Source organism: Meriones unguiculatus, chromosome 3 (assembly GCF_030254825.1).
Source record: "Meriones unguiculatus strain TT.TT164.6M chromosome 3, Bangor_MerUng_6.1, whole genome shotgun sequence".
NCBI classification, from domain to species: Eukaryota; Metazoa; Chordata; class Mammalia; order Rodentia; family Muridae; genus Meriones; species Meriones unguiculatus.
In genome coordinates this window covers 10,927,262-10,954,781 of record NC_083351.1, presented here as the reverse complement: position 1 = coordinate 10,954,781, position 27,520 = coordinate 10,927,262, and the positions used below count along the sequence as shown (strand labels likewise).

At 55.8% G+C, this 27,520-nt stretch overlaps 1 protein-coding gene across 1 annotated transcript; it reads left to right on the top strand.

Moving 5' to 3' along the window:
- Positions 1-27,520, top strand: Epha2 (EPH receptor A2). Its single transcript, XM_021630116.2, has 17 exons — positions 1-208; positions 4,991-5,058; positions 6,748-7,423; positions 14,630-14,785; positions 14,861-15,193; positions 16,588-16,703; positions 17,035-17,188; positions 18,517-18,616; positions 19,024-19,079; positions 19,266-19,391; positions 19,509-19,697; positions 19,805-19,866; positions 19,949-20,158; positions 20,318-20,467; positions 21,136-21,329; positions 21,981-22,136; positions 26,553-27,520. Exons 1-17 carry the CDS (start codon positions 127-129, stop codon positions 26,656-26,658), a joined length of 2,934 nt encoding a protein of 977 aa, XP_021485791.1. The 5' UTR covers positions 1-126; the 3' UTR covers positions 26,659-27,520.

The following is a 27,520-nucleotide window of genomic DNA, read 5'->3' as shown; positions in this document are numbered from 1 at the left end:
CGGGTTCTCACCCAACTTCCATTAAGGACTTGGGGCAGGAGGGTGGAAGTTGTCGGTGGCGGGCAGGAGCGGGCCGTCGAGACCCGCGTGCGGACAGCAGAGATCGCGGGGAGCGAGGGGTGCGGCATGGAGCTCCGGGCAGCCAGTTTCTGCCTGGCGCTGCTTTGGGGTTGCTCGCTGGCGGCCGCGGCGGCACAGGGGAAGGAAGGTGAGCGTCTGCGCGGTGGCCGCGGCCACCAGGGATCGCGGGCCACGGGACCCCGAACGCTGGAGCCCCACGCCGCCCTCCGGGGCGCACCTTTGGACACCGACTTGTGGATGCTGGGTCTCGGCGCGCTGAGTTCGGGCAGGGCGCGCCGGCTGTGATCGCGGACGGTCTCGGGGTCCCCTCCTCTGGGATCCCAGGATCTCTGGAACTAAGGGATCTTATCTTGCCTGCGGCGCGCAGAGCCGGAGGCCGCGGAAAGGGGGATGCGGCTCCCGCCACCGCCACGCGGTTGCAGCTCTGCGGCGGCTCCTAGAACGGGACCCCCGCAGGGCGCGCGGGGTCCCTGGGAGCAAAGGAGGCGTCTAAGTGGCCTTTTCCGGGCGTTCAGCTCCTTAGTAACCCGAGTTCACTTAACCAATTTGCCCCGGTTTCGCGTGGAAGGCATTTGGGTGCAGGCCCTGCTTTTTGGGGAGGGGGCTTCTAGGAACCCCGAATCTAGAGGGCCTCTCTGCGTCCTCCCTTTTTTACTGGGGTCCCAGAAGTGTGCATAGGGAGCGCCTGGGGTCAAACCCTGGCCGCGCACACCTCCCCTCCTTACCACATCCCAGATTCGGGAGACAGGTTAAGGGCCGGGAGGGAAGACAGGAAGTCCCAAAGTCAAGTGTTCTGAGCAAGGGGTGACTCAGAAGGAGGAAATGCGGCAGGTGGGGTTGCGGCCTCGCGGTGTGGAGCCGTCATCTCGGGGGCACGGGGAGTCCGGGCACCTGGAGGTGGGGGAGTGAATCACCTTCCCCCGCCCCAGCGTCCCGGAGCCACGCAAGGCGAGGGGGCCGCGGGCTTAAGACTTTGCTCAAGGCGCTGAAGGGGGTGTGCGTGGGGGCGTTGTCCTTCAGCTAGGGTCTCGGCGAGGACCGGGATCCCTGCCCTGCCCTCGGCGAAGACCATCCTGTCCACCCTCCCTGGGCTGGCTTCCGTTTTCCACAGCGAAAACTATTCGGGCATTGCGCGGCTCCGGCCGGCTCCAGCAGGGGGAAGCGTGGAGGAAACCCGGTGGGTGAGAAGTTTCCTTAATGCTTTCTCTCGCCTTCCACAGTGGGAGGGTAAAAGGCCAGTCTGGAGGTCTTGGAGGGAGGGTGGGGAGTTTAGGGTTGAGGGGTCTTTTAGCCCCATCCCAGGACAGACAAAGCCCCTCTCTCCTTCCCGAAGTTCCTTTTGTCAAGGTGTGGGCAGGGCAGGGATTCTGCGACCCTCATTCTCCCTCTCTCCCTGGTTGAGCTTTCGGCTCTCGCTTCCTGGGAACCGTGGTTGGGGAGAAGGGAGAGACAGCTGGAAGTGCTACAGGCCTTCCCGGGCTGCCACCGAGTTGAGGATTAGACGTCTGCTTTCCTGTGTGGGGGCTCCTGACCCCCGGCCCCCGGCAGGGAAGCCTCAAACAATCTCGTACTTGTGCCTCTGGGTGCATCTGTCCCCCTCATCCCAGCCTTTGTGATTAATCCCGCTCTGCGCGGGATGGAGGAGAAAAGGAGTGCACATTGCCAGTGGTTGTGGAAAATTCTTGTCTAGGCTCAGGAGTCCCCGGGAGCAGCTACCAGGCACGCTCTGCCTGTGTGGTGGGGGCGGGTCGTGACCCAGCTGGTTTCACTTCTCTGGGGGTGGGGAAGCTGAGGGCAGGTATGATCTGTCTCCTCTCTGGCCTTGGCACAGCTGTGCAGCCTCCTTCTGCTCCTTGCTGGGTTTGGAAACCCAGTGGGAACCAGCAAGGTTCTCGACAGCTGCTGAATCTGCCTCCTGCAGTGACTTTTACTTTTTATTACAGTGTGTGCGTGTGTGTGTGTGTGTGTGTGTGTATCTGAGTGTCCGAGCACAAGTGGGGCTCAAACTTGAAGGCGGAATCCGTTCTCTCCTTCCACCATGTGGGTTCTGGGATGAACTCAAGTGACAGGCCAGTGCTGAGCCATCACTGCCTTTTCAAACTTCCTTAGACAGAGGGAGGGAGGGAGGGAGGTCCAACACCAGCTCAGCCAGGGCCCTCTGCACAGAGGTTCTGATCCACACGTCTGCCTATCTCACCCCGCCAGAACTGCTGGCCACTGACTGAGTTGCTGGGACGGGTTGGGGTTAGAGCTGCAGGAGGTCTGGAAAGGGCTGGGTTTCTTAGTCCAGCAGGGGCCTTGCTGGGTGCACCGGGAGTCCCTCCGGTTTTAGGTGTAAGCTGATCTTGGGTAAAGAGTGATGAGGTCAGCAGGGAGGTGGCAGGGGGGACATTGCCTTGTGGGAAAGCTTGTAACGTAATGTAGCCCATGAGGGTGACATTATGATGGCAGATTTCCCCTCCATGAGAGGATCTCTTAGGACAGAGGATTTATGGGGTCCTGCAGATGGGCTCCCAAAGCTCCGCTCCCTGCTTCCAACAAACCAGAACCTTTGATTACCAGAGCCCAGGGCCCCTGTCACAGCAGATGGACGTCTGGGCGCTCCCCGTTCCTGGTGGTTGGGTCTAGGGAATTTCCATGGGAGGGGGCTGTGGATACTTGGGGTGCATAGGTCTTCTTCCTCTCGGATAGAACCTGATGATAGTTCTAGATCCAGGCTTGGATTGATCCTCCTGTCAGCTTAACCTTTCAAAGCCCCTCCCCAAGGGGGACTTAGCTTGCATTTTCCACACTGCTTGTATATTTGGTATGTGTGTGTGGCTGTGTATGCTGTGTGTGTGTGTGCTGCGTTAGATTCACTGAGAGCAGCTCTCCCCTACCTCCTATGCAGCTGAAGTCCAGAACCCCCAGAACCATTCCTGTGGGGATAGTGAGTTTGCCAAGTTTAGGCCTTGGGCATGTCTGGACAAATTCCTGCTGTCACCCACCATACCTTCCACTCTCTCTAACCTACAGTCTCTGCCACCTGCTGTGGGACATTGGGTCTGAGCCACTTCAGACTTCCTCTTCCTTGTCTGGGCTGCCAGACCCTTGCTGGAGATGTGTCTGAGGCCAGAGCCAGGGTGGCAGAACCTTTCACCAGGCCTCAGGGCTTCCCTAGGATGGAGACTGTCTAACCTCAGAAAGGGTTTTCTTTGTTTGAGACAGAATCTCACAGTGTAGCCCAGGCTGGCCTCAACTCACAGAGGTCCTCTTACACAGCTGGGTTTTTTGTTTGTTTTTAGTTTATTTTACGATGAGACAGGGTCTCACTGTATAGGTAGCCCTGGCTGTCCTGGAACTCACCTTGTAGACCAGGCTGTCCTCAGACTCACAGAGATCGCTCTGCCTCTGCTTCCTGAGCGCGCTGGGATTAAAGGCCTGCCAGCACATCTGGTTTATGTGGTGTTGGAGATCAAACCAAAGCCTTGCCCTTGTTGGACAAGTACTGCTGTTCTGTGTGTGCATGCGCGTGCGTGCCGGGAATCACCTCCTAAGCATGTACTCCTCTGCTGGACCATGCTGTCCTTAGTCACGTTTGTTTTACATCTGGAACCTTGGTCTCCTACAGAGCTGTTCTTCTAGGTCTTGGAGCAATGTTGCTTTTGCCCCAGGTCATTCCTTTGCAGTTCCTTTGTCCTCCACTTTAGGCCTTGGCTTCGGAATCTGGGGAACTTTCATGGGTCCAAAGCCTCAGTTTCCCCAATACCCTGCTCTCTGGGGAGGGTGTCGTGACTTAGCCTTTACTTGGAAATGGGGGAGAAACAGAAACTTTTGGTCTTGGCTGAAAGGAGCTCAAGGACTAGGCCAGGCTCTGGCAGAGGCTCCATATCTCTCCTTTTATTTATTTATTTTTTTAATCCATGTGCGTTGGTGTTTTGCCTGCATACATGTCTTTGTGAGGGTGTCAGATCCCCTGGAACTCTTGGAGTTACAGACATTTGTGAACCACCATGTGGATGCTGGGAATTGAACCCTGGTCCTCTGGAAGAGCTGCCAGTGCTCTTAACCTCCGAGCCATCTCTCCAGCCCCCTTCAGATGCCTCTTGAGGGAGGATAGTGTGGTCTTGGCACCTGGTCCCTCTGGGCCTGGAAAGTCCCTTAAGGGTTCATTTCCCCACAGGGAGGTGACCTGGCCAGCCATATGTAGCCCCTCCTGGAGACCTCCACGCCTTCGAGGCCTCACTTCTCCTAATCACTGACGCTGTGGTGGGAAGATGGGATTCCAGACTCCCCACATCTGCTCACACTTGCTAGCAGACCTTTCTCTTCTTTTTCATTTGTTTGGGGTGAGGTGGGGTGGGGTACAGGGTCTGACCGCGTTACCTTCCTGGCCTGGAACTCACTATGTACACCAGGAGGGTGGGCTCAGACTCCTAGAGATCCGCTTGGCTCTGCCTTTCGAGTGCCAGGACTAAAGCTGTGCACTGCCAGGGCTGGCCAACAACCCTGTCTTACGGAGCACCTCAGTGCCTATGTACCCACTGCTGGCATGTGTGCCGGGTGGCCTGGTTTGGGTCAGGGAATTCTATGCCAGAGGGACGTGGCAGAAGCACAGACAGTCCGTGTGAAGTGTTCCCTTGTTCGAGGAAGCAGATGGGGCAGTGGGGTGTCATTTTATTCTGTTCACCTCAGCACACTGCCCAGCTGCTGTGCTCCCGCTGTGCTGAGTGCTGCCCAGCTGGGGGCTGAGGGGACAGCATAGCTGAAACCCTGGTGACAGGCCGTTGAGTCCCGCCTCTTCCCAGGTCAAGTCCTGTGGCTCGGGCTGGGGGCCTGGGTCAGGGGAACACGCCACCCCATAGTAGTTCTGCTGCCGTGCTCCTGGGAAAGCCCCAGCTCACTGGTCCTTTCCCCATCTTTCCTGCAGTTGTTTTGTTGGACTTTGCAGCGATGAAAGGGGAACTCGGCTGGCTCACGCACCCCTATGGCAAAGGGGTAAGTAAGATTCCAGGGCTGAGGGTAGGAAGAGTGCTGTGGGTCCCAGGAGAGATGGAGGATGGGGGCCCGGATCAGACTCAACAGCTCAACCGAGTTTCAGACTGTTACTACACTGGACTGAGTGAGTGACCCAGGCCAGGGCAGATTGGAGCTGGACAGGAAGGGACCTCAGGTGGCCTCTGGGGAAACAGTTGAAGACCCCAGCCTAATAGGATGATGCTACAGAAAGGGGCTCTGTCTGCCTCTTGGGAGGGAAGGGTTAAAGGCTGCCCTGTCTTGGAGGTCTAAGCCTAGGAGGTGAAGAGTGAAAGGCAGATAAGGGACACTCACTAACTCCCTCCCTGCTTGGAGCCCCTTTCTTTCCCTGTTCCTCCTACTCTGCCTTACCCCCTCTGGCACATCTCCCTTTCTGCTGTGCTTTCCAGTGGGCCTACCCTGCCTGACCTCAGAAGATTCTGAGTCACAGGCGGGGGAACTAGGGGAAGATAACTGCTGTGCTTTGGGCCTCAGTTTCCCTTTGATACAATAATACAAACTTGATAAGTTGGTCCTGGGACTCTGAGCTGGGGAGAGTGGTGTGTCTCCAGGGAATTCCTGCCCCTGGCCAGATTTGAGTGATTTTGCTCCAGTGAGGTCTGCCGTACAGTTTTGAACAGACTTCCAGGACCCCGGAATGTCCAGCTGGAGGCAGACAGCCTTATCCAACCCAGTCATTATATACAGTGGGAAACTGAGCCCTAGGGGAATGTAGGTCTTGGCCAGTGTCACGTAGGTCAGGGCTCCTTGTTTCCTCCCCCCGCCCCTTTACTTGCATTCATTTATTTACTTCTTTGTTTGTTTGTTTCATTTATGGACACATTTCATCCATTTAAGATCCTAAGTACCTAGAGAGGCCCTGGGGATTCAAAGCTGAGTCACTTGCTGTTGCCATGCCAAAGAAGTTCAGAACACAGCCCTGGGAGGCAGGCTTGTGTCCCCATATGCCAAGCTCCTCTGATGGTGAAGGCGATGTGGAGAAGCAGGGGCTCACAGCTCTACCCAGGCATCCTGGAGGAATGACCCTAGCCCACGATGACACAATGCCCGCTGCTTCCTATGGTTGTAGCCCTGCCCGCCATGAGCTGTGCTCAGCGTTTTGCAGACATTCTGTCATTTATCCTCACAGCGGCCCTGCCCCCACTGTAGAGGTGAGGGCGCCGGGTTCAGAGAGCTCAAATGATAAGCAGTACCCAGACATTAGAGCCAGAAGGACCCACAGCGTGTCTTTGGCCCAGCTGTTTTGTGGTTGCATTTCTCTCGGCCCTAGTGTTCTTCTGTGTAGAATGAGAGCACGAAGAGTCAGGGCAGGTTGCCGTGGCGCACGCCTGCAATCCCAGCACTCAGGGAGGCAGAGGCAGGCAGAGCTCTGTGAGTTTGAGGCCAGCCTGGTCTACAAAGTGAGTCCAGGACAGCCAAGGCTACACAGAGAAACCCTGGCTTGAAAACCCAGAAAAGAAGGAAGAGTTGGGTGTGGTGGCTTATATTTAACCGTTGAGATGACGCAGTGAGTTCGAGGACAGCTCAGGCTACATGGGACACTGTCTCACTAGAACAAAACTGCAATATAGGAACAGGGAAACCTGTGAGGCTACGCCTCCTGGGGTCAGTCTGTGCCCTCCCACTAACCCTCCCGTTACCCACACACAGTGGGACCTGATGCAGAACATCATGAATGACATGCCCATCTACATGTACTCCGTCTGCAACGTGGTGTCCGGTGACCAGGACAATTGGCTCCGTACCAACTGGGTGTACCGAGAGGAGGCCGAACGCATCTTTATCGAGCTCAAGTTCACCGTGCGAGACTGCAACAGCTTCCCGGGCGGTGCTAGCTCCTGCAAAGAGACCTTCAATCTCTATTATGCGGAGTCGGATGTGGACTATGGCACGAACTTCCAGAAGCGCCAGTTCACCAAGATCGACACCATTGCCCCCGACGAGATCACAGTCAGCAGCGACTTCGAGGCTCGAAACGTCAAGCTGAATGTGGAGGAGCGCATGGTGGGGCCGCTCACCAAGAAGGGCTTCTACCTCGCCTTCCAGGACATCGGCGCCTGTGTGGCCTTGCTCTCCGTCCGCGTCTACTACAAGAAGTGTCCTGAGATGCTGCAGAGCCTGGCTCGCTTCCCCGAGACCATTGCTGTGGCCGTCTCGGACGCACAACCCCTGGCCACCGTGGCTGGTACCTGCGTGGACCACGCCGTGGTGCCTCCCGGGATCGAGGGGCCCCTCATGCACTGCACGGTGGATGGAGAGTGGCTGGTGCCCATCGGGCAGTGCGTGTGCCAGGAAGGCTACGAGAAGGTTGAGGAGGCCTGCCAAGGTGAGTGGAGGAGGATCCTGGGGGTGGCAGGAAAGCCGAGCTGAGGTGGCTCTGGGATTGGAGCATCTTAGTGAGAACATTGGGGATGTCTCTGCTGAGGATGTCTGCTGCTTTAGTGGCCAGTGGCCCTGCAGCCGGAAGCTGCCTGGAGAACTGAGACGGGGTTCTAGCACAACTAGGCTTGGGTTCCAGTTCCCAGCCCTTCTCGTTTCACCCGATTCCTTCACTCCCCTACCTGAGTTTCATCATCTGTAAAGTGGAGAGGGTCATAGTATCTGTCTTGGGGGGTAGTTGTGAGAATCACATGACCTCATGCTCGTAAAGTGCTTAGGTCAGCGCCTGGCACATAAATACCGGTAAGTGTGGCTGTTAGTTTTTGATTCATCCCATAAATAGTTCCTGCCCTCCCGGGCTTCTGCAGTCTATTCCCAGGAACTATTTCTGGTTCTCTTGCTGTGTGGCCTCAGGTAAATTGCCCAACTTCTCTGGGCTTCAGCTTCTCATTTGATAGAGTTCAGTAGTTTGTTGATTCAGGGTACCCGTGAGTCACCTGGAGTGAATTGGAGAAACTGTGAAGTGGGGTGCGGTTGGCTCTCCCTAGAGCCACAGACCCAGATCCTCAGTTGGGGTGTATTGGTGACATTGAGACTGCAAAGCGCCCCATTTGGGAGGCCATCTGGGCACAGGTCTGGGCATTAGTGAGCTCACCCAGGGGAAGCTGTGGGGACAGCGGGGGCCCGTGACAACGGAAATGTACAACCGCCTCGTGTTTGCAGTAGATGACTCTGGAATCGTCCGGGGGGCGGGGCGTGTGGGGAATGCAGCTGACCTTTGGAAGGCCACCCGTCATCTGCCCCTGGGAGCTGCTTTTGCAGAGATAAGCCGGGTGTTGAGAAATTGGGGGCCAGGGCCTTCTGTGCCGCACAGGTGCACATACCTGCTGGATGACCCTAGCTGGGTAGGTCCGGCCTCGTCTCCGGCCTCAGCTTTCCTTTGAACAAAATGGGGGTCAGGGGCAATCGCCTCCACCTGCAGATCAGCCGGAAGACCCTGAAGCCTTTCCGAAAGACGTTCTGTGTGGCTCCCAAGGCAGTTCTTAGAACCTTGCTTCTTACAAACACAGCGCCTAAGCACCTGCATGAGGGGTTTCTACCAGCCTCTCTGGCCATGTGCGTTCCCATCACCCCACTTTCCTCCCAGCTGCCTTGTGCTGAGTGCGCCCCCTTTCCTAGGTGGCCCTGAGGTGACCTCAGTGTACAGTCTCAGCTTCAGACAATGACCATGGCGGTTGGGGGGGGGTTGCTGGACAGGACAACGAGTGGGGCCGGGAGCTCCTCCTCCATGACATCCTAATACAAGAATGCGGGGGTGGAGGAGGGGCGGGCGAAAACTTTCCACCCTGGTGATTCAGACCCTGCGGAGATAAGTGGGGGCTGCTGGGGGTGGGGGGGGTCCTCATGCAGCTGGGCAGCTCCCTTTTCCTGTGGGGATCCGGGTTCTTGGTAAACTTTGTTTTTAAAGAGCTATTCCAGCGCTCCCCCTTGGGAGGAATCAGCCCAGCCCCAGGGGGAAGACCAGTTCCCAGGAGGGACACTTGACTTAGCTGGCACAACCCTCTCGGTTCCAGCCACCCACTGCCCTGGCTCTGTCTCCCAGCACCTCCTCCCAACAGGTAAAGGGTCTCGCCATGCAAGACTGGCAAGCCTGCGTTCAGTTCTCAGAACGCAGTGCAAGGAAGGAACCAGCTCCACAAAGTTGACCTCCACAATACAATTAATTTCAAAATCCTTTCTTCTCCACGTTGCTCAGCAGACCGTGACGGTGGCGCTGAGGGGTCGATACTCTCCTTGAGTCTACGCTTCCATTCTGTGAGGCTGGGAATCTTGTTAGTCCCATTGAAAAGATGAGGAAACCGAGGCCCAGAGGCTTGCCTGGAATCACACAGCTATGTTGGGGTTTAACTCGCGGTGCACAGCAGTGCCCAGGCTGCCATGGGTCAGGAAGTGGGACAGGAAATGACCAGATCCCATGGAATCCCTGACTCAGCTCTTGGCACTGAGATGGGCTCTCTGGGCAGTTCTAGGATGGCAGGTCTTGGCACCAGGGCTGGGTTCCATCAGAGGTAGGGATGGGGTGACAGGAGGGCCATTGCTGGGGACACGAGTGAGCTCAGGGTCTTCTTGACCCTCTTGGCTTTTCCTAGGCTGTAGCCTCAGGTGCTTCTGTTATGCCCTTCACTGGTGGGGCAGGGGTGTGGCATGCTGAGGCCGGCCTGCACCTTGTCAAGGTCATTTCCAGAGTCATCAGGCTGTGTATCTGTTTTTCCTGGGGGTCCCCTCCCCCCAAGAAGGAGGCTGGAGCTGGTCAGGAAAGAGTTAAGTGGTCAGCGGAAAGGAGGTGCCTTCCAGGTAGACAGGTGGGCATGTTGCCCAGCCCGCACTACCCAGAGCTATGTCAGGAATGAGCCAGCCTCCCTCTAGCCCACCCCCAGCTCTGTCCAGGGGACAGTGGAGTCACTCAGGCTGACCGCCATCTCCCTGGGGGCTGCTTTGTCTCTGCTTCCTGTGTTGGCCTCTGCAGGGCCCCCGACTGGCGCCTTGCCTACTAGGCCCAGGAAGACAGGGACCAGGTGAGCAGGTGGCCAGCGGCCTAGGCCAGAGGCTCAGCCCAGCAGCTGGAAGGCCAGCTTCAGGAGGATGTCCCTGCCTGGCTCCAGTTTCATGGCTCCCTTATTTATTTCATGTACATTTATTCCAGATATCAGACAAAATCTATAGTCTGCAAAGCCCCCAGAGAGGATGAGTTCACTCCCATTTTACAGATGAGGAGCTCAAGGCCCAATGTCCATACACAGTCCTCACTTGCCTGTGGAGTGGTGTGACTATGGCAAAGCCCTTCTGGGCTTTATCCTCCTGAGGGACCTGGCCACCTTCTGATCAGGTCCTAGAAGCTGTCACTTTCTTGGTCAGTTCACTCTGAGATATTCATTTTACCACAGATGGTGAGAAAAGGGACTCTGAGCCCACGGCCCACAAGCAATGATCTTGCTTGGACTGTGATGGGGCTGGTGGCTCTCAGGTTTATGCCTCCCCTGGTATGTGATATGAGGTCTAACTTCTGTGTGTTTCAGAGGTTAGGACCATAGTGACAATCCCCCAGCCTCACCCCTATACTCTGACCTCTGTGCTCCAAAGAGCAGGTCTAGGCTCTAGCACCCCCCTCAAGCAGGCTTGGCCCCTCCCTAGTTACCGGAGGTAAGGAGGTAAGCGGGTCCCCCAAACGGAAGGAAGGAAGGAGCAGGCGGAGAAAGCAAACAAGATAAAGGCTGGAGGTGGGAGAGCTGGGTGGGCGGAGGGGAGCACTTAGCTTAGCTTATCTGCTGGGAGGCAGATATGCCCACAGATAGCTCCCGGGACATATGTGACAGGAGCAGGGCCCTGAGAGCCGGGAGTGGGGCTCCCTTTTTCAAGAGGCACCACAGGTCCTGTTGGGGCACCCTCCATGCTATATGTGACAGGAGCAGGGCCCTGAGAGCCGGGAGTGGGGCTCCCTTTTTCAAGAGGCACCACAGGTCCTGTTGGGGCACCCTCCATGCCCTAGGTTGGTAACTCACAGGTTGGTGTCTGCTGTCAGGATACAAAGTTTAGGCTCCAGGTGTAGCAGGACCAGTGTGGTGAGGTGGTGGTGTCTGGTCGCCAGCTGTTTCTGGCTTGGGGAGCCTGGCTACCACCGGGGACTGACCTATTGACCCCACGACCTTACCACCCAAAGCCTGGGAGGTGGCTGGGCCTGGGGAGGGCCTCTACATGGAGCTGGATTAGCGCCACACAGAGGGCGTCTGTCCCTGAGTCACCCTGCAACTGCCACCTGAGGGGCGGGCATCGGGAACTGGAAAAACCGGGGTGCAGCCCTAGCTGTGTGCCCCAGTTCTGCTCGGAGTGGCCCAGGCCTGCCAGGCAACTGGGGCCAGAGATGTACTCCACAGGTGCCCCAGGAGTGCCCAAGCCAGGCTCTTGTGCCATCCAGGTGTGTGTCCCTGGGGGACAGAACACCACTCACTTCTGCAGCCCTTGGCATATTTCATTCTGCATTCACTCCTTCACTCATTTATTCATTCATTCATTCACTCCTTCATTCATTCATATCTCCATGTATTCAAGCCTGATACGTAGAGACCTCCTTCACATCAGGCCCTGTGCTAAACCCGTACACGGGGCAGATGAACCAGATTCTTCCTGCTCCCTCGAAGCTGCCAGTCTCCGAGTGGGAGGGAGGGCAGAGAGAGGATCCTCATATGTGCACAGATAATTTCAAATGAGGCATAAAAGCTAGGCTGTGAATTCCTCTGGCGCTGAAAAGATGCTAATCTGCCCGTCACTCCACCACATCCCAGTTCCCAGCCTAGTGCCAGACACGTAGGTTGGGCTTGTTTCTGTTTGGTAAACTTGGACCTGAGTAATAGATGCTCCACGGGAGCACCAGGAGGCCTGAAGCCGAACAGTTGGTGAAGGTTATGCAGTTGGTTAGCTGCTGGGCAGTGGGTGGGTACTGGGTGTGTTTGTGTGTGTGAGAGCCCTGTTGCTTGCCCTGGATGTTAGGGAAATTCAAGCAATTCCAGGGGTCCCGGTTGTCTACCCCACATGTTTTGGGGACTTCTCAGACACTTGCAAACTCTGGCGGGCAGGGCCTGGGGGTGCCCCAGAGCTCTGTGGTTGGAGGAGGAGGGGGCAGTGCTTTCTCGGCAGGCAAGCGCATGCCTGTGGACGCCGCCTCTCCTGCATTATCTGGCGTATCCGCAGCGGAAATCTCTCCAAATTCCCTTTTTCCTGCCGGCAGGCAGGCCACCCCCAGGCTCTGGGGCCAAAGAATAGAACCCATCTCTTCCCCCACTTCCTCTCCTGGCATGAGATGGTGGGGAGCAGGGAAAGGTTGGCAGGTGGCTCAGGCCTTTGTGACCCCCTCCCTGTACTGAGCCCGGGGCTAGGAAGAGGCAATTGTGACTGGAGTGCTGGGCCCTCCAGCTCCCAGTCAGTCCCCTGACCTTGGTCCCCGGTGAACCCACACTTAACTCACAGGCGTCTCTGGGTTTAGGTGAGAGCATTAGGGAAATGGAAAGCTGGCATCAGCGGGGCCTGCCATTCTGGCGTCTCGTTTTTGTGTGAAAGCTAGGGGAAAGCGAGACCTATTTTTGTATTGTAACAGCTATGTAATGGGAGCGAGGCCAGAGACACACAGCTCTCTCAAACCCACTAGGAGGCTGAAAAGACTGTGGAGCATGGAAAAGCTGTAGGTAGCTGACTCCATAGCCCCCCCCGGGGGGTGGTCCCCGTGATCTGGGCACTCCCCTCCAGGCTGCTTTGGCTGTTGTCTGGACTTCCTGGTTGGTGGAGCAGGTCAGCAGGACTCATGGTTTGCACCAGTTCGTTCTAAACTGAGGTGTTCCCAAAACAGGAGGGGGTGACAGGAGAGGTGCTCAGCCTTTGTCAACCTCAGTTTACCCTTTGGCTTTGAGACCTTTAACAAATTGGCCTATCAGAGCCTCAGTTTTCTCACCTGCAGAATGGGGTACATGCTAACCACACCCACATGAAAAGGACAAATAGACTGTCAGGTCCAGGCCCTGCACACAGTAGGTGCTTCCTCCTTAGGAACTTAAGCTTTGTTGCAGGTTAAGAGTTGGTCCTGGTTACCTTTGTCTTGCAATAGGTACCCAAATTCGTGTGTGGTGAGTGTGTGTGTGTCCAATGGTCCAATGGCTGGGCCAGTCTGGGCTACCTCAAGGGGCCACAGAATGTTAGGATGCTGTCTGCCTGACTTCTAGCAAATACAGGGCTCAGGCTGGTCCTTGACAGAGCTCTGCCTTGCCCTCGGTCCCATCTCCCTTCCACCTCTGCTCTGTTGCCCAGCCTGGCTTGGTCAAAGGTTTGTTGAGGGCGGGAGACTTGAAATGGGCTTACCTGGAGGGGTTACCCTCAGGCCATTAGGGCCAGATCTGCCCCATATCACACAGCCTTTGTCCAGGGGGACCTCCTTGCAGTCCCCATGTGACTGTCATTTTCTGTGACAGACACTGAGTAGCACCCTTTTGCTCTCAGGGTGAAATTCAAACGCCTTTGCCTGCCATTCAAGGTCTTTCTCTGCTGCACCATGGCTGCTGTTCCCTCTATTTGTGTCCAGAGGGCTGCTTTCCTGTATGACAGGCTCTTGCTTACCCCCAGTTCCCTACCCTGGGACCTCTGCCCTGTTGAACTTCTACACAGCCTTTAAACCCCAGGTGAAGTATCCCTTCTGGCTCCTCAGATGCCTGGCCACCCTCTTTGCCCTGGGCCGGCCACTTCACCATAGCCATGTCACACGCTCCAGTGTTCTGTACTTGACAGTATTAGTTTTCACCTTTGGGTCCACGAACCACATTCGGTTAGGCAGAGGAGACAATCAATGCAAAGTCAATGGAGTCTCAGGACCCTTCCTGCAGAAAAAGGTCCCCCGGGACGGCATGCTCTGGCCTCCTCCAAAGCCACCCCATCCCTGGCCAACACCATGAGGCGAGCCTCGTGTCTGAGCAGTTTCCTGCCTGTACACCAGGAAAGCTTGGGACCGGGAGCAGGGTAAGGTGGTGGGAGGAAGAAGCTTCCAGAGTCAGGTGCCTGAGCTCCTAGCCAGCTGGCCAGGATGGACCACCAGAGGAGGAAAAGCTACTTCCTGGCGGCTCCCTGAAAGCAGAAATGACATGGCTTTGGAAACGATTCCAGGGAAAGAGCCAGGCCCGGCCTTTCCTGCTTCTTGGAGGCCAGCCCCGGAACAGGAAAGAGATGGCGTCCTAGGGTAGAGCAGCCTTGGTAGGGGGCATCCTGACTAGAGAAGGCCAGCCGGTTAGTCGGGGGGTGTGGGGGTGTACAGATACGGTCCCCACCCTGGGTCAGTGCGCATCTGGATAAGTAGAGATCCCACCGGACCGGTCTGCACAAATCAGGTTACAGGAAGACAAGCTGTGTGGTCCTTGAGTGCTAGGCTTTGAGGTGTCACACTTCCTGTAAGAGGCAGCTGGTGTTCTGTGTGCTGCGGTTTAGAGCACTTGGGGGCGCTCAGGACAGGTTATTTTGGTGTTTGGTGGGCACCGGCCATGGGTGTATTATTCTGTCGGTGAGAATACACCTGTGGGGGGGCACCTGGAATTGACCTCCTGTCTCTCTCCCTTCCTCTCAGCCTGTTCGCCAGGATTCTTCAAGTCTGAGGCGTCCGAGAGCCCTTGCCTGGAGTGTCCGGAGCGTACCCTGCCGTCCACTGAGGGTGCCACCTCCTGCCAGTGCGAAGAAGGCTATTTCAGGGCACCCGAGGACCCGCTGTCCATGGCCTGCACACGTGAGTGTTGCAGAGATCCAGGGAGGGGTGGCTGAGTGAGGGGGTGGCCCCTCTGACCTCCCACTCCTTTGACAGGTCCACCTTCTGCCCCCCACTACCTCACGGCCATCGGCATGGGTGCCAAGGTAGAGCTGCGTTGGACCCCTCCCCAGGACAGCGGCGGCCGCAAGGACATTGTCTACAGTGTCGCCTGCGAACAGTGCTGGCCAGAGTCTGGCGAGTGTGGGCCCTGTGAGGCCAGTGTGCGCTATTCAGAACCTCCTCACGCCCTGACCCGCACAAGCGTCACAGTCAGTGACCTGGAACCTCACATGAACTACACCTTCACCGTTGAGGCCCGCAATGGCGTCTCAGGCATGGTGACGAGCCGAAGCTTCCGCACTGCCAGCGTCAGCATTAACCAAACAGGTGAGCCCAGGCATGGTAATGACTGTCCAGGAGCACTTGCTCGGGTGGGACTAGAGGACAGGCCCCGGGGACTCAACTGTGTTTGGAGAGAGGCAACCGGGAGTAGTTAAGAGTTCCATCCTAACTGGGAGCGGAGGTGCACGCCTGTAATCCCAGCTCTCAGGGAGGCGGAAGCAGGCAGATCTCTGTGAGTTCAAGATCCGCCTTTGTAGCCTGGTCTACAAAGCGAGTCCAGGACAGCCAGGGCTACACAGAAAAACCCTGTCTTGAAAAACAAACAACATCAACCAAAAAGGAGTTCTGTCTTTCCTCGTCTGTCTGTGTAGTGAGTACCAGGCTAGCCAGAGATAATAGAGTAGGGCTCGCGCGCCAAGTGTGGCAGACATACCTGTAAACCCAGCACTCATGTTCTCTGGGTGGGGGCAGGGAGCTCATCCTCAATTACCCAGTAGTTCAAGGCCTGTGTGCGGCAAAGCAAGAAGAGGGGAGGTGCCTAGTGCTTTCTGCGTAGGCGTGAGGGCTGAGTTTGGACCCTACGACCCACAGAGACAGAGACAGGGAATCGAAGCTGATGAAGCCAGGTCCGGCCTCAGCAGCAGACTCTGCTTCAAATTAGGAAGTGGAGAGCAATGAAGGAGGACAACTTTGACCTCCACGCACACACATGTGAACACACACACCAAAAGCAATCTGGACTAGTCAGCCCAGAGACTTCTAGTTACTTCTGGAAATTTTTTCTTTTTCTCAGAAGTAGAGGGCTGTTGAAAATGTATTGTGTCAGGGAATGGAAGGACGGCTCACTTGGTGTCATGCTTCCTGCACAAGTATGGCGGTTGCACCTGACTCCTCAGCACTCAGGTCAACACCCGGCACAGTGCGTGTGCGATATGAGCACCGGGGTGGTGGGACAGGCAGATCCTTGGAGCTCATTGGTCAGCGAGCCAAACTAAATACGTGAGCTCCAGGTTTGGTGAGATCATGTGTCTCCAAATAAATAAATAAATAAAAAATAGGGCAGCGAGAGGGTAGCCGAGGAAGACACTTTTTATCTCTTAACGTCTATGCATACCTGCTAACATGCACACGCGCACACATGCATGTAAATACACTGACACATATACCATGAAGAGAAAGGATGTATCCTAAGGCTTCTCTAGCCTTGCCTGATCTCCATGAAGATTCAGTGGCAGTCAGCTATGTCTTAGCTATTACTGGTGTGATCACGAATGTCCCCAGAGCTCCTCTGGCGGGCTAGCCTCTGTGGCCGGCCGGTTAGGGCAGCATCCGTAACGGGAAATCCGAGAGCTGGCAGGACCTGAAGAGCGTAAGTGTGGTGCTTTGTCTCGTCATCCTTCACCCCTGAATGGCTTCTCTCCCCTCCCGCATCTTCCCAGAGCCCCCCAAGGTGAGGCTGGAGGACCGCAGCACCACCTCACTGAGCGTCACCTGGAGCATCCCAGTGCCACAGCAGAGCCGAGTGTGGAAGTACGAAGTCACTTACCGCAAGAAGGTAGGTCACCGAGGGTCGGCACAGGCCAGGGAGAGGTTCCTGGCTGCGTCTAGGGAAACTGAGGCCCAAGGTGTCTCAGGGCAGCACAGCAGAAGGTTATAGGGGAGAGTGGGGGTTCTTAGAGACAAGGTGGGCTGTTTGGGATTAAGCCAGGCCTGGAGAGGGGTGCTCCCTTCCTGGCCTCTGGTGAGTCTGTTCTTCTACACCTCAGTTTCCTGTTCCCGAGAGTATCTATCTGGTGGGTAACAGGAAACCACCTTTCTGGCTAGGGTCTGTGTTCTTAGTGGAGACCCTGCCCTTCCTTCACTGGACACTCCTCTACCCACCGTAGGGGGATGCCAACAGCTATAATGTGCGCCGCACGGAAGGCTTCTCCGTGACCCTGGATGACCTGGCTCCCGATACCACCTACCTGGTGCAGGTGCAGGCACTGACACAGGAGGGCCAGGGCGCCGGCAGCAAGGTTCACGAGTTCCAGACACTGTGTGAGTCAGGGGACCCTGCACTAATCAGGACGTTGCTGGGGAGGAAGTGGCTCCAAGAGTCTAGAAACGCCCCTTTCTTCTAGCCGGGGCACGGGACAGGCATATGTGAGGAGGCTTGGGATTGAGACTGGCAGGTAGGGGTCTGTATTCAGGGTAGTGGTAAGAGGTGAAGAGCCCCTGTGGCTCTGACGTTGGTGTGTGTTTGGCTCAGTTGGGAGGGTACTTACCTAGCCTCTCCAAGGTCTTGGGTTCAATCCTAACCCATGTGTAAACCCCATGCTGTGTCCCTGTGAAGGATCAGAAGTTTAAGGTCATCCTTGATTACATGACGAGGCCAGCCTGGGCTACATGACTGTCGGCCTCAAAAATTGGTGGTGGCGCATGCCTTTGATCCTAGCACTCACTCAGGCAGGTGGATCTTCTAAGTTCAAGGCCAGCCATGACTACACAGAGGTACCCTGTCACACAAAACAAAATAGAGAAATATTTAAGGAAAGAAATGCATAAAACCATTTTTTAAGAAGATTAGGGTCCCTAATTCTTCTTCCATAGACCACCAGAAAGGCCCGTCTCTGCCTGTGAAGCAGGAGTTAACATCCTCAGGAGAGTCTGGAGAGGTGGCTCAGTTCAGGCAGGAATACTCTTCTTGAAGAAGACCCAGCTTCCCAGGATTCCTGTCAGGCAGCTCCCAACCACCTGCTAGTCCCCTGCACCCACACATGCGCATATACCACCCCCATGTAAACACTTACATAGTGGAAATAAGAAATAAATCTATGCTGTTTTGCTTGTATATTTTGGATCCCCCCCCCTTTTTTTTTGTTAGGTATTTTTGTGTGTTTTTCTTTATTTTCTGTTTCTTTGTGGTTTTATTTGTTTCTTAAAGAGAAAAAAGAAAGGGTGTGGGATTTGGGGATGGTGGGGGTCGGGGCAGAGAGGAGGATTTAGGAGGGGCAAGTGTGACCGGAATATATTGTATTGGGGAAAAAAAAAGGTTTTGAAGCCGGGAGTGATGGTGAACACCTTTAATCCCAGCACCCAGGGAGGCAGAGGCAGATAGATCACTGTGAGTTTGAGGCCAGCCTGGTCTACAGAGTGAGTTCCAGGACAGCCAGGGCTATACAGAGAACCATGTCTCAAAATAATAATAATAATGGTAATGATGATAATAATCGTGATGATAATAATTCCCAGGAAACTGGAAGGTAAAGCACCCAACGTGGTGCTAGTGCCCAGGCTTCTCAGGTCCTTTGAGAGAGCTGTGGGTGCAGCAGGCTGTGTCTGTGGGCTTGGGGTGGCCCCTCTCATCATCTGGTCTCTCCCAACAGCCACGGAAGGCTCTGCCAACCTGGCAGTGATCAGCGGTGTGGCTGTTGGTGTCGTCTTGCTTCTAGCACTGGCAGGAGTCGGCTTCTTCATCCATCGCAGGTTCGTCTCCGCAAGGGTCTTGGGGGACACAGAAGGCCAGAGATGCCCAGGCATGCTGCAGTTAATTTACTCTAATCCAAGCCTGTGGGAGCTGAGCTTTAGGGGCCACAGTGGGTCATGGTCACTGTGCTGCTTGTCAACTGTGCGACCATGCTTCCTCCTCTGGACATGGGGCAGGGTGGGTACACTGGCTAGTTCAAACGAGGGAAGCCCTCTTTATGGCTGCTGCTGTGGCCATTGTGGAAAATCTGCAAATGTGTCTGTGGATTTGCCCCTCACTCTCTGCCCCACAAGGCCATGGCTGAGTGGATTGCTGGATAGTGAGGTCAGAGAATGGTTGGGACGTCCTTTTGGCCACTACAGACTGTGTTGACCATGTGTGTCTGGTCCTCGGGGGTCTCTTCCAGGAGGAGGAAACTGCGGGCCCGCCAGTCCTCTGAGGATGTCTATTTTTCCAAGTCAGGTAAGATGCGGCCCCCACCCCGCCCCAACCCTTACCAGAGCTTCCCCAGCTCTGCGGTGGACCTAGAGGCGTCCATTCAGCATCTCTGGTTGTACCCCCTTGATCCAAATCTTCCTTTGGTCACATTGCATCCCCTTCTAGGGCTCCCGAGCAATCTGTGACTAAGCTTCTCTTTCCCCCTTCCAGAACAACTGAAGCCCCTGAAGACATATGTGGACCCCCACACTTACGAAGACCCCAACCAGGCTGTGCTCAAGTTTACCACCGAGATCCACCCATCCTGTGTCGCAAGGCAGAAGGTGATCGGAGCAGGTGAGGCTGGCCCACGTACCGTGCACCTGGAGGAGGCGGGTGATGGGTGGGCCAGACAGGGCCCGCCCAGTGCCTCTGCTTAACTGACCACACTTCCCACACCTGGCCTGCGTGCAGGAGAGTTTGGAGAGGTGTACAAGGGGACGCTGAAGTCCTCCTCGGGGAAGAAGGAGATTCCCGTGGCCATCAAGACGCTGAAAGCCGGCTACACGGAGAAGCAGCGTGTGGACTTCCTGAGTGAGGCCAGCATCATGGGCCAATTCAGCCATCACAACATCATCCGCCTGGAGGGTGTAGTCTCCAAATGTGAGGCCTGGGAGGGGTTCAGGGGTGGCCCCGGTGCCCAGGGGAAGGACCCCCTGATCCTGGCTATGCTCAGTGAGCTCACTCACGCCTGTGTCCGCGTCCTACAGACAAGCCCATGATGATTATCACGGAGTACATGGAGAATGGAGCCCTGGACAAGTTCCTCAGGGTAAGGCCATGGTCTGTGGTGGGGAGGGTGGCAGCTGGGGTGGCGGCTGGGCCCGTCAGCACTAAGGGCCCATGGTCCGCAGGAGAAGGACGGTGAGTTCAGCGTGCTGCAGCTGGTGGGCATGCTGCGCGGCATCGCGTCCGGCATGAAGTACCTGGCCAATATGAACTACGTCCACCGGGACCTGGCCGCCCGCAACATCCTGGTCAACAGCAACCTGGTCTGCAAGGTGTCCGATTTCGGGCTGTCTCGTGTGCTGGAGGATGACCCTGAGGCCACCTACACCACCAGTGTGAGTCGGAGGCGGGGGGGTGTCAGACTGGGGGTGTGGAGGGCTGGAAGGCAGCTTTTGCTTGGATCGAGGCATCAAGGATGACGCCAGGCCCAAAGAGCAGGGGCCCCCGAGTTGTGGCTGGGACAGGGGTAATTAGGGCTGGGTCTCCTCCTGCAGGGCGGCAAGATCCCTATTCGATGGACGGCCCCAGAGGCCATTTCCTACCGCAAGTTCACCTCGGCCAGTGACGTGTGGAGCTATGGAATCGTCATGTGGGAGGTGATGACTTACGGCGAGCGGCCTTACTGGGAGCTGTCGAACCACGAGGTAGGCCCCTCTGCCTCCTGAACTGAGCAGTGTCGGGATTTCCCTCCTCCCCAAACCCTGGGCCCCTGACAGATGATCTCTGGGAGCGATCTGCATCAAGTCTGTCTTAGGGAGGGCACAGCCTCTGCCTAGAGTGGATACAAAGGCAGCCAGAAGGGAAGAGTGAATGCAGATGCTCGTGTGTGGGTGTGTGGGCGGGCATGCACGCTGATTGTGTGTGCATGTGTGCATATGTCTGCATGTAGGTATATGAATGTGTCTGTACGTATACACACCTGTGTGAATATGTATGTTTATGTGTGTATACATGTATGTGTGCACATTACATGTACCCAGTGCCTTGCCTAGTCTGGTGGCCTGGGATTTTGTTTGGAGGGGTCACATCCCTGAAGGGACCGAGGAGACAGTAAATAAGGCGGACAGGCTAAGAAATGGCAGGGAGAGAGCCCCTGTCTCTCTGGTGGGTGGAGACAGAGGGGGGCTGAATTTCGAGACACATGAGGCTGACCTGGCCCCGGAGACAGCCCCTCAGCACTCGCCCCATGGATGGCTTTGAGTCCTTAAGAAAGGGTGCTTGCCTGTTTCTGTGGCTCTCCTCCCTGTTTCTGTGTTGGGACCTCCAAGGGCTGGCTCTCTGCTAAGGCCACCGTGATGCTTGTGTCCCCCAGGTCATGAAGGCCATCAACGACGGCTTCCGGCTCCCCACACCCATGGACTGCCCCTCCGCCATCTACCAGCTCATGATGCAGTGCTGGCAGCAGGAGCGGTCCCGCCGGCCCAAGTTTGCAGACATTGTCAGCATTCTGGACAAGCTCATCCGAGCCCCCGACTCCCTCAAGACCCTGGCTGACTTTGACCCCCGGTGAGTCTCATGTCTGTGCCTGTGGAGTCCTGCCTGGGCTTCTCGGGTTGACTAGATGGCTGGAGTGGGGGTGGGGGTGTTAGGGGCTCAGAAGCGACATCATCAGAGCTGGTGATGAAGCCGAGTAGTAAATTGTTTGCCTGGTATGTAAGAAACCCTGGGTTCAGTCCTCATTAACTGAAAAAGGAAAAGGACCAGCTGGGCATGGTCCAGTAATACCAGTAGGAAGTCAGCTTAAACGGTGTGTGGGCAGGCACTGAGCTCAACAACCGTGTTCCTAACTCACTGAAGTATGCTGAGGTTGGCTCTATGCAGATGAGGAAACAGACACAGGCTGGCCAGGCGGGACTGTGACTTCAGGACTTGAAGTCCCAGCAGTAATGAGGGTGTGTGTGTGTGTGTGTGTGTGTGTGTTTGTTTGTGTTTGTGCGTGCGCTTCTGGCCATGATCTTGCTGGTAGGAGTGGCAACAGCAGTAGTGCCAGGGTGCCAGGACATCTCATGCCTTCTTCCCTGCTGGGCTTCCTCATTGACTCAAGAGGAAACTGAGGCACAGCCAGCTGTATGCCCTGCCCATGTTAGGAGGGTAGAGGTTTGGGGTGGGTCATGTTCGGCGGCCCCTCACCCGTAGCCTGTGGATTTCCATTCCCAGAGTGTCCATCCGGCTGCCCAGCACCAGCGGCTCAGAGGGAGTCCCCTTCCGTACAGTGTCCGAGTGGCTGGAAAGCATCAAGATGCAACAGTACTCGGAGCACTTCATGGTGGCTGGCTACACAGCCATTGAGAAAGTGGTGCAGATGTCTAACGAGTGAGTAGATGGCCTCAGCCTGCTGTTGCCCAGTGGGGAGAGCCTCTGATGTGTGTGTGTCTTGTCTGTCTCCCTTTCTCCTTTCCCTTCCTTCCCCTCCTCCTCTCCTCCTAAGTGCCCCCTCGCCCTCCTGCCTAGGAGATAATAGTTATCACAAAGCTGTCGTGTATGGAGGGCTTTTTGCACACCCTGGGCTGCAGTGAAGGGAGCTGCTGTTCACATAGACTCAGAAGGTTCCTGTTGCCCAGAATCCTGCAGCCACCAGGGGCAGAGATTCTGGCCTTGGTCAAGCAGCACCCAGACCAGGCCTTGCCTTCCTTTCCTGGTGCCTGAGCCTTGCCGACCCCTCCCGGGTCACTCCCCCTGTATGGTTGCTCAGCCCCTGCTGAGTCCGGGCCTCAGTCGGGCTGTTCCTCCTCAGTGCTCTCCTCCCTACCCGCCCGGCTCCATCTCCATCACTGAACCTTCCCAGAACAGCCTTGGCAGGGCCATCTCTTCACGTCCCTGGAGGGATACGACATTGTCCTCTTAGCCTCTGTGCTTCTAAAAATAGTTGTGGGTCCTAACAGTGCAGTATCCAAGTGTCCAAGGCCATGGTGGAGACAGGCCCCAGGGCGGGGAGGTTTTGGGAACTGCTTGGAGGAGATGACCTGAGCCTCCCATGTCTCTGCGATCTAGACCCTCTGGGACCCAGGCTTAGACACAAACATTCTCCGGAGCCGCTGGGCTTCTGACCTGTTGGCCATGAATGTGGCCAGGCCGAGAAAATGGTGGGTCATGGGAATCGGACAGGGAAAATTGACCAGAGGCAGGGTGCAGGAATATGGAGGAAAAACATCAGGTCCACCTGCTGCCAGACAGCAGCTGGGCTCACACTTCAGCTCTGCAGACAACACCCGAGTTCATGTCCTGTGTCTGCCGTGTGAGCAATCTGGTCTGACTTTAACCGTGGTGTCCATTTCTCCACGTGGGGATTGCATGGGTGTGATTCAGTGGCATGCCTAGGATGTCCTGATCCACATCTCCATTCTGCTGTTCCCGGGATCCCAGAAATCATGGTTCTATGCCCTGGTTCCTGAGTCCCTCACCATTTTCCTGGCAACCAGGGTCAGCCCCTGGGTTTCTTCAGGTCCTCCCCCACCCCCCACCCCCAGGACAGCACAGCTTTTCTATGACCAGCACTCAGGGCATGAAGCAGGTTTACAGGAAACACATGGCCATAGGAGCATCCCGAAATAGCCCGGGCGCCCCTTGCGAAGTCCTTTCCCACGAGCTGAGACAGGCTCCTGGACACAGGCAGGCAGTGTGTATACTCGGATTATTTGGAAAGTATCTGGATAAAGCCCGGAAGTCTTTCGGGCTCCTTCCTCTGCTCAGACCCACTGGCTCAAGGCTGCCTCTGATACCCCAAGGGAATGTGGGTTAAACCTAAGCACTTTTTTTTTCATGCACTTTACATCTCAAGATTGTAGCCTGTTCCCTCCTCCTAATCCCATCCTCCCACCCCCTCTTCCCCTTATCCTTCTCCACTACTCCTCAGAAAAGGGGAGCCGCCCCTACCAACCACACCACCACATGAAGACGCATGAGGACTGAGCTCATCCTCTTCCCCTGTGGCATGGTGAGGCAGCTCCGCCAGGGGGGAGTGATTAAAAAACAAACAGCAGAGTCCTTGTCAAAGACAGCCCCAGCTCCCCTTACTAGGGAACCCACATGAAGCCGGAGCTGCCCATCGGCTACTACATCTGTGTAGGAGGCCTGGATCCAGTCCATGCATGGTCCTTAGTTGGCGTTTCAGTCTCCACATACCCCTCTGGGCCTGGTTAGTTGGCTCAGTGGGTCTTCTTTGGAGCTCCTGTCCCTCTCGGGTTCTTCTATCCACCCCACCACCATACACACACACACTTTTCCACAAGACTCCTGATGCTTTGCCACATCTGAGAACGTTTTAAACCCATAGACTGTGTTGACCACACCATGGAGCCCGACAGGAGCTGGTGACAGGAGAAATCTGTTCCCTTCTTGGTAGGGTCAGGATGTCGACTTTGGTACCCCGCCCTCCCCTCCTTGAGCCTCTCTTTCTGAGGACCTGGCAGTCCCTTCTCCCCTCGGCCCCCATCTCTTCTCAGCTTACGTGTCCGCCATGCTGTTTTGTACTTGGTTGGGTTTCTAGCTGGATAGGATCAAAATGGCTTTTGGAGAAAATACAGAAAGTTGTTTTATTTATTATGCGTACCTTGAACCAAACAGCAGGCCTAAAGGCCAGCCCTGCCCAGCGTCAAAGCTACAGAATGCAGCGTGCTGCGTGCAGGCTGCGGGCACACTCTCCAGATGGGTGTTAAGGATGGGAGTCCACTCCCTAGGTGCAAATGATACGTCTCCAGGAATTATTATGCCTCTACCCTGACTCCCACGCACCATAGGTGTTCATGGGTGCTTACGTTTGTGAGATTCCTGGCTCAGAGGAAAGACAGGGTACAGAAGTGTCCTGGCTTGTGCCTCTTTGTTCCAGCACAAGGGTTAATGGGATGCCTGTTCAGCATCACTGAGGGGAAAACTGTGGTGGGAACAGGAACCAGCCTGGACCCTGGCTTGTCTGTGACTCTCACACGGGTGTGGCCTTTCATCCCAGCACTGGGTGGGTAGGCAGAGGCACATGGGGATCTGAGTTCGGGGCGAGCCCATCTACATACGAGTTCAAGCCAGAGAGGGCTGTATATACAGTGACATCCTGCCTCAAGGAAGGAAGGAAGCTTGGTTGATTGGGGCAGGCGCTCACTGCTCAGGAATACGTCATCCAAGCCCTAAAAGAAACAGGCGTGGGAGGCACGGCCAGACTGTGAAAGGAATCCCTTTCTGTTGGAGAGAGGTCCTCCAGGCGAGGCGGCTAGGTCCGACCATGGTGTTCACACACACACACACCCGTTTACTCAGCAATGCAGGAAAGGACTGGGCCTAGTGAGGCTGGGGTTGCCCAGCACCCAGCCTTTTAACCGTAAAAGCCGCTTCTCTGGTTACTCGGCACTTGCTCAGGCCCGCACACAGTGACCCTGAGCGGTGTGCGTCCCAGCCCCGTGGAAGTAAGCTTGGAGGTTCTCCCCCGTGTCTATCCTCCAGCCTTCTTGCTGCAGCTTGAGCAGTCCTGGCCTCCCTCCCGACCTGGGTCTGCTCATCCCTGTTTGATGCTTGGCTCTCCCCGAGCCTGTGGGAAAGTCCTGTCTCCCGAGTTGCAGCATTGCGAGCTCCTGGAGCCTGCACCATATAATTAGCTCCAATTACAGCCAAGAGCCGGCCTGTAAAAACCTGGGTGTTTTCCTGAGCTATGGGCTGGTGGGTGAGGACGGTAGAAATCTCCTGAAGTAGCAATAGGCATCCTGCTGATGCCTCCTAGAACCTTGCATGGTTCTACCCAGAATGGAGGAGGTGGAAAGGCCAGCACACTCTCCCTTCCTTGTGGAGCCCCTGAAACCTGTTCTCAGCCCATGCTGAGTCCTGGTGTCCCTCAGGTTCCCGCAAGGAAAGGCAACCTGCCTCTGGGGACCTGCGAGCCTCACCCACTAGTCCAGCAGAACGTTTTCCTCATCAGCAAATGGAGATTGGGGGGTGGAACAGCCCTCCTTGGATGGAGGACCTCAATAAAACTCCTTAGAGGGTCCCTGAAGAGCCACTACCTGAAGATGCCTCCTGCTGCTTAGGGAAGGGGGCCTAGCTTCCCAGCAAGGGAAGGAGACTGGGATACATTTCTGGTGCTGTAATTCTCACTCGTGACACCTTCTAGCCGTGTGCCTCAGAAAAGTCTATACATCACTGGGGTTCAGTTCTCTAATCTACAGGGCAGGGCTAAGAAGGGCAGCTATGGCTGGCTGTGTAGTTCAGCCGGTAGAGTGTAGCTTGGCAAGCGTGAGGAACTGAGTTCGATCCCCACAACCCACACCAAAAAAGCTGGCCACGGTGGCAGCCGCTTGGAATCCCAGGGCTGAGGAGGAGACAGGCAGAATCTTGGAGCTTGCCAAGGAGGAGACCCAGTCTCAAAGTAAAGTGGGCATGCTCCTACAGTGAAGTTGTCCTTTGCCCCTCCCCGTGTGTGTGTGTGTGTGTGTGTGTGTGTGTGTGTGTGTGTGTGCATGCACCTGCACACACATGAGCACCTACCCCAGATCCACTGTGAAGATTTGCTTGAAGAGGCTCAGAAAACAAGAGTGTTTCGCTTCCTCAACTCTGTGGGTAGCAGGCTACGTTAGGATGTGAACTGCCAGCCTCCGTGGCCCGCCTCACCACGGGTCCTCAGCCCCCTCCCTGCTTTCCTCTGCCTCCAACCCTGTCTCTAACTCTGCTCTCTCCTTCTGCCCACTTCCCCAGCTGTCTGCACGGCACGGCCCTGTCCCTAACCCTCCCTCTCTCCTTCCACACCCACAGAGACATCAAGAGGATTGGGGTGCGTCTTCCTGGCCACCAGAAGCGCATTGCCTACAGCCTGCTGGGACTGAAGGACCAGGTGAACACGGTGGGGATTCCTATCTGAGTCCGACAGGGCCTTGGTGCCCACTTCGACCAACAATACTTGAAAAAAAAAACCCAGTGGTCTCCCTGCCGACCCTTGCTGGGTCACTGCTAGGACGTTATTTATTTTTACTTCTTCCGTGCCACCGTGAGGACTCTGCAGGGGGATCTTGAACGACACCCTGGCCTACGGGAACGCGTGGATGCTGGGCAGGTACCTCTTGCCTTTTTCAAGGACCCAGCTAAGCACTTAGCAGTTGCCATTCATTCCCAGCATCCCTTGGCTAGAGTGACACCAAGACCATTGATTTCGATGCAGGACATTTCCAAATGGACCTCCCCAACGAGCCACCTCAGGCGAGCGCTCAGCCCAGGACCGTATGAGGAGGGCACTGTAAGGCCCAGCCCTAGTTAGAGGGTTGTTATGGACTTGGCTGGGTGGAGCCATGGCAATCTTCCAGTGCCTTCTACAGACCCAGGGCCCTGCCTTCTGCCCTCAAGGGCTAGTTTCTTGCTTTCCTAGGGCCTCTCAGGATGCTTGGTTGTGTTGAGGTTTTTTTAAATATATATTTTGTACTTGTGGAAAGAATGAGTGTGTGGCAGAGACCTTGCCAGGGCTGGGGACAGAGAGGGTACCCTGCAACAGACATTCCTGGGCTTGGGGATCGGCTGCACTCACAAGAGACTCACCGTTCAGTCACCCCATCTCTAGCCCCTTTGGACGACTGTCGCTGTCAGTGTTACTGATTTGTTTTATTGGGTTGTTTTTGTTCCGTTTTGGTTTTTTTTTTTTTTGAACCTTAACTTATTATTTTTTTTTATATTTATTGTTAGAAAACAACTTATTTCTGCTCTGGAATAAAGCTGCAGATGGTTCAAACTGA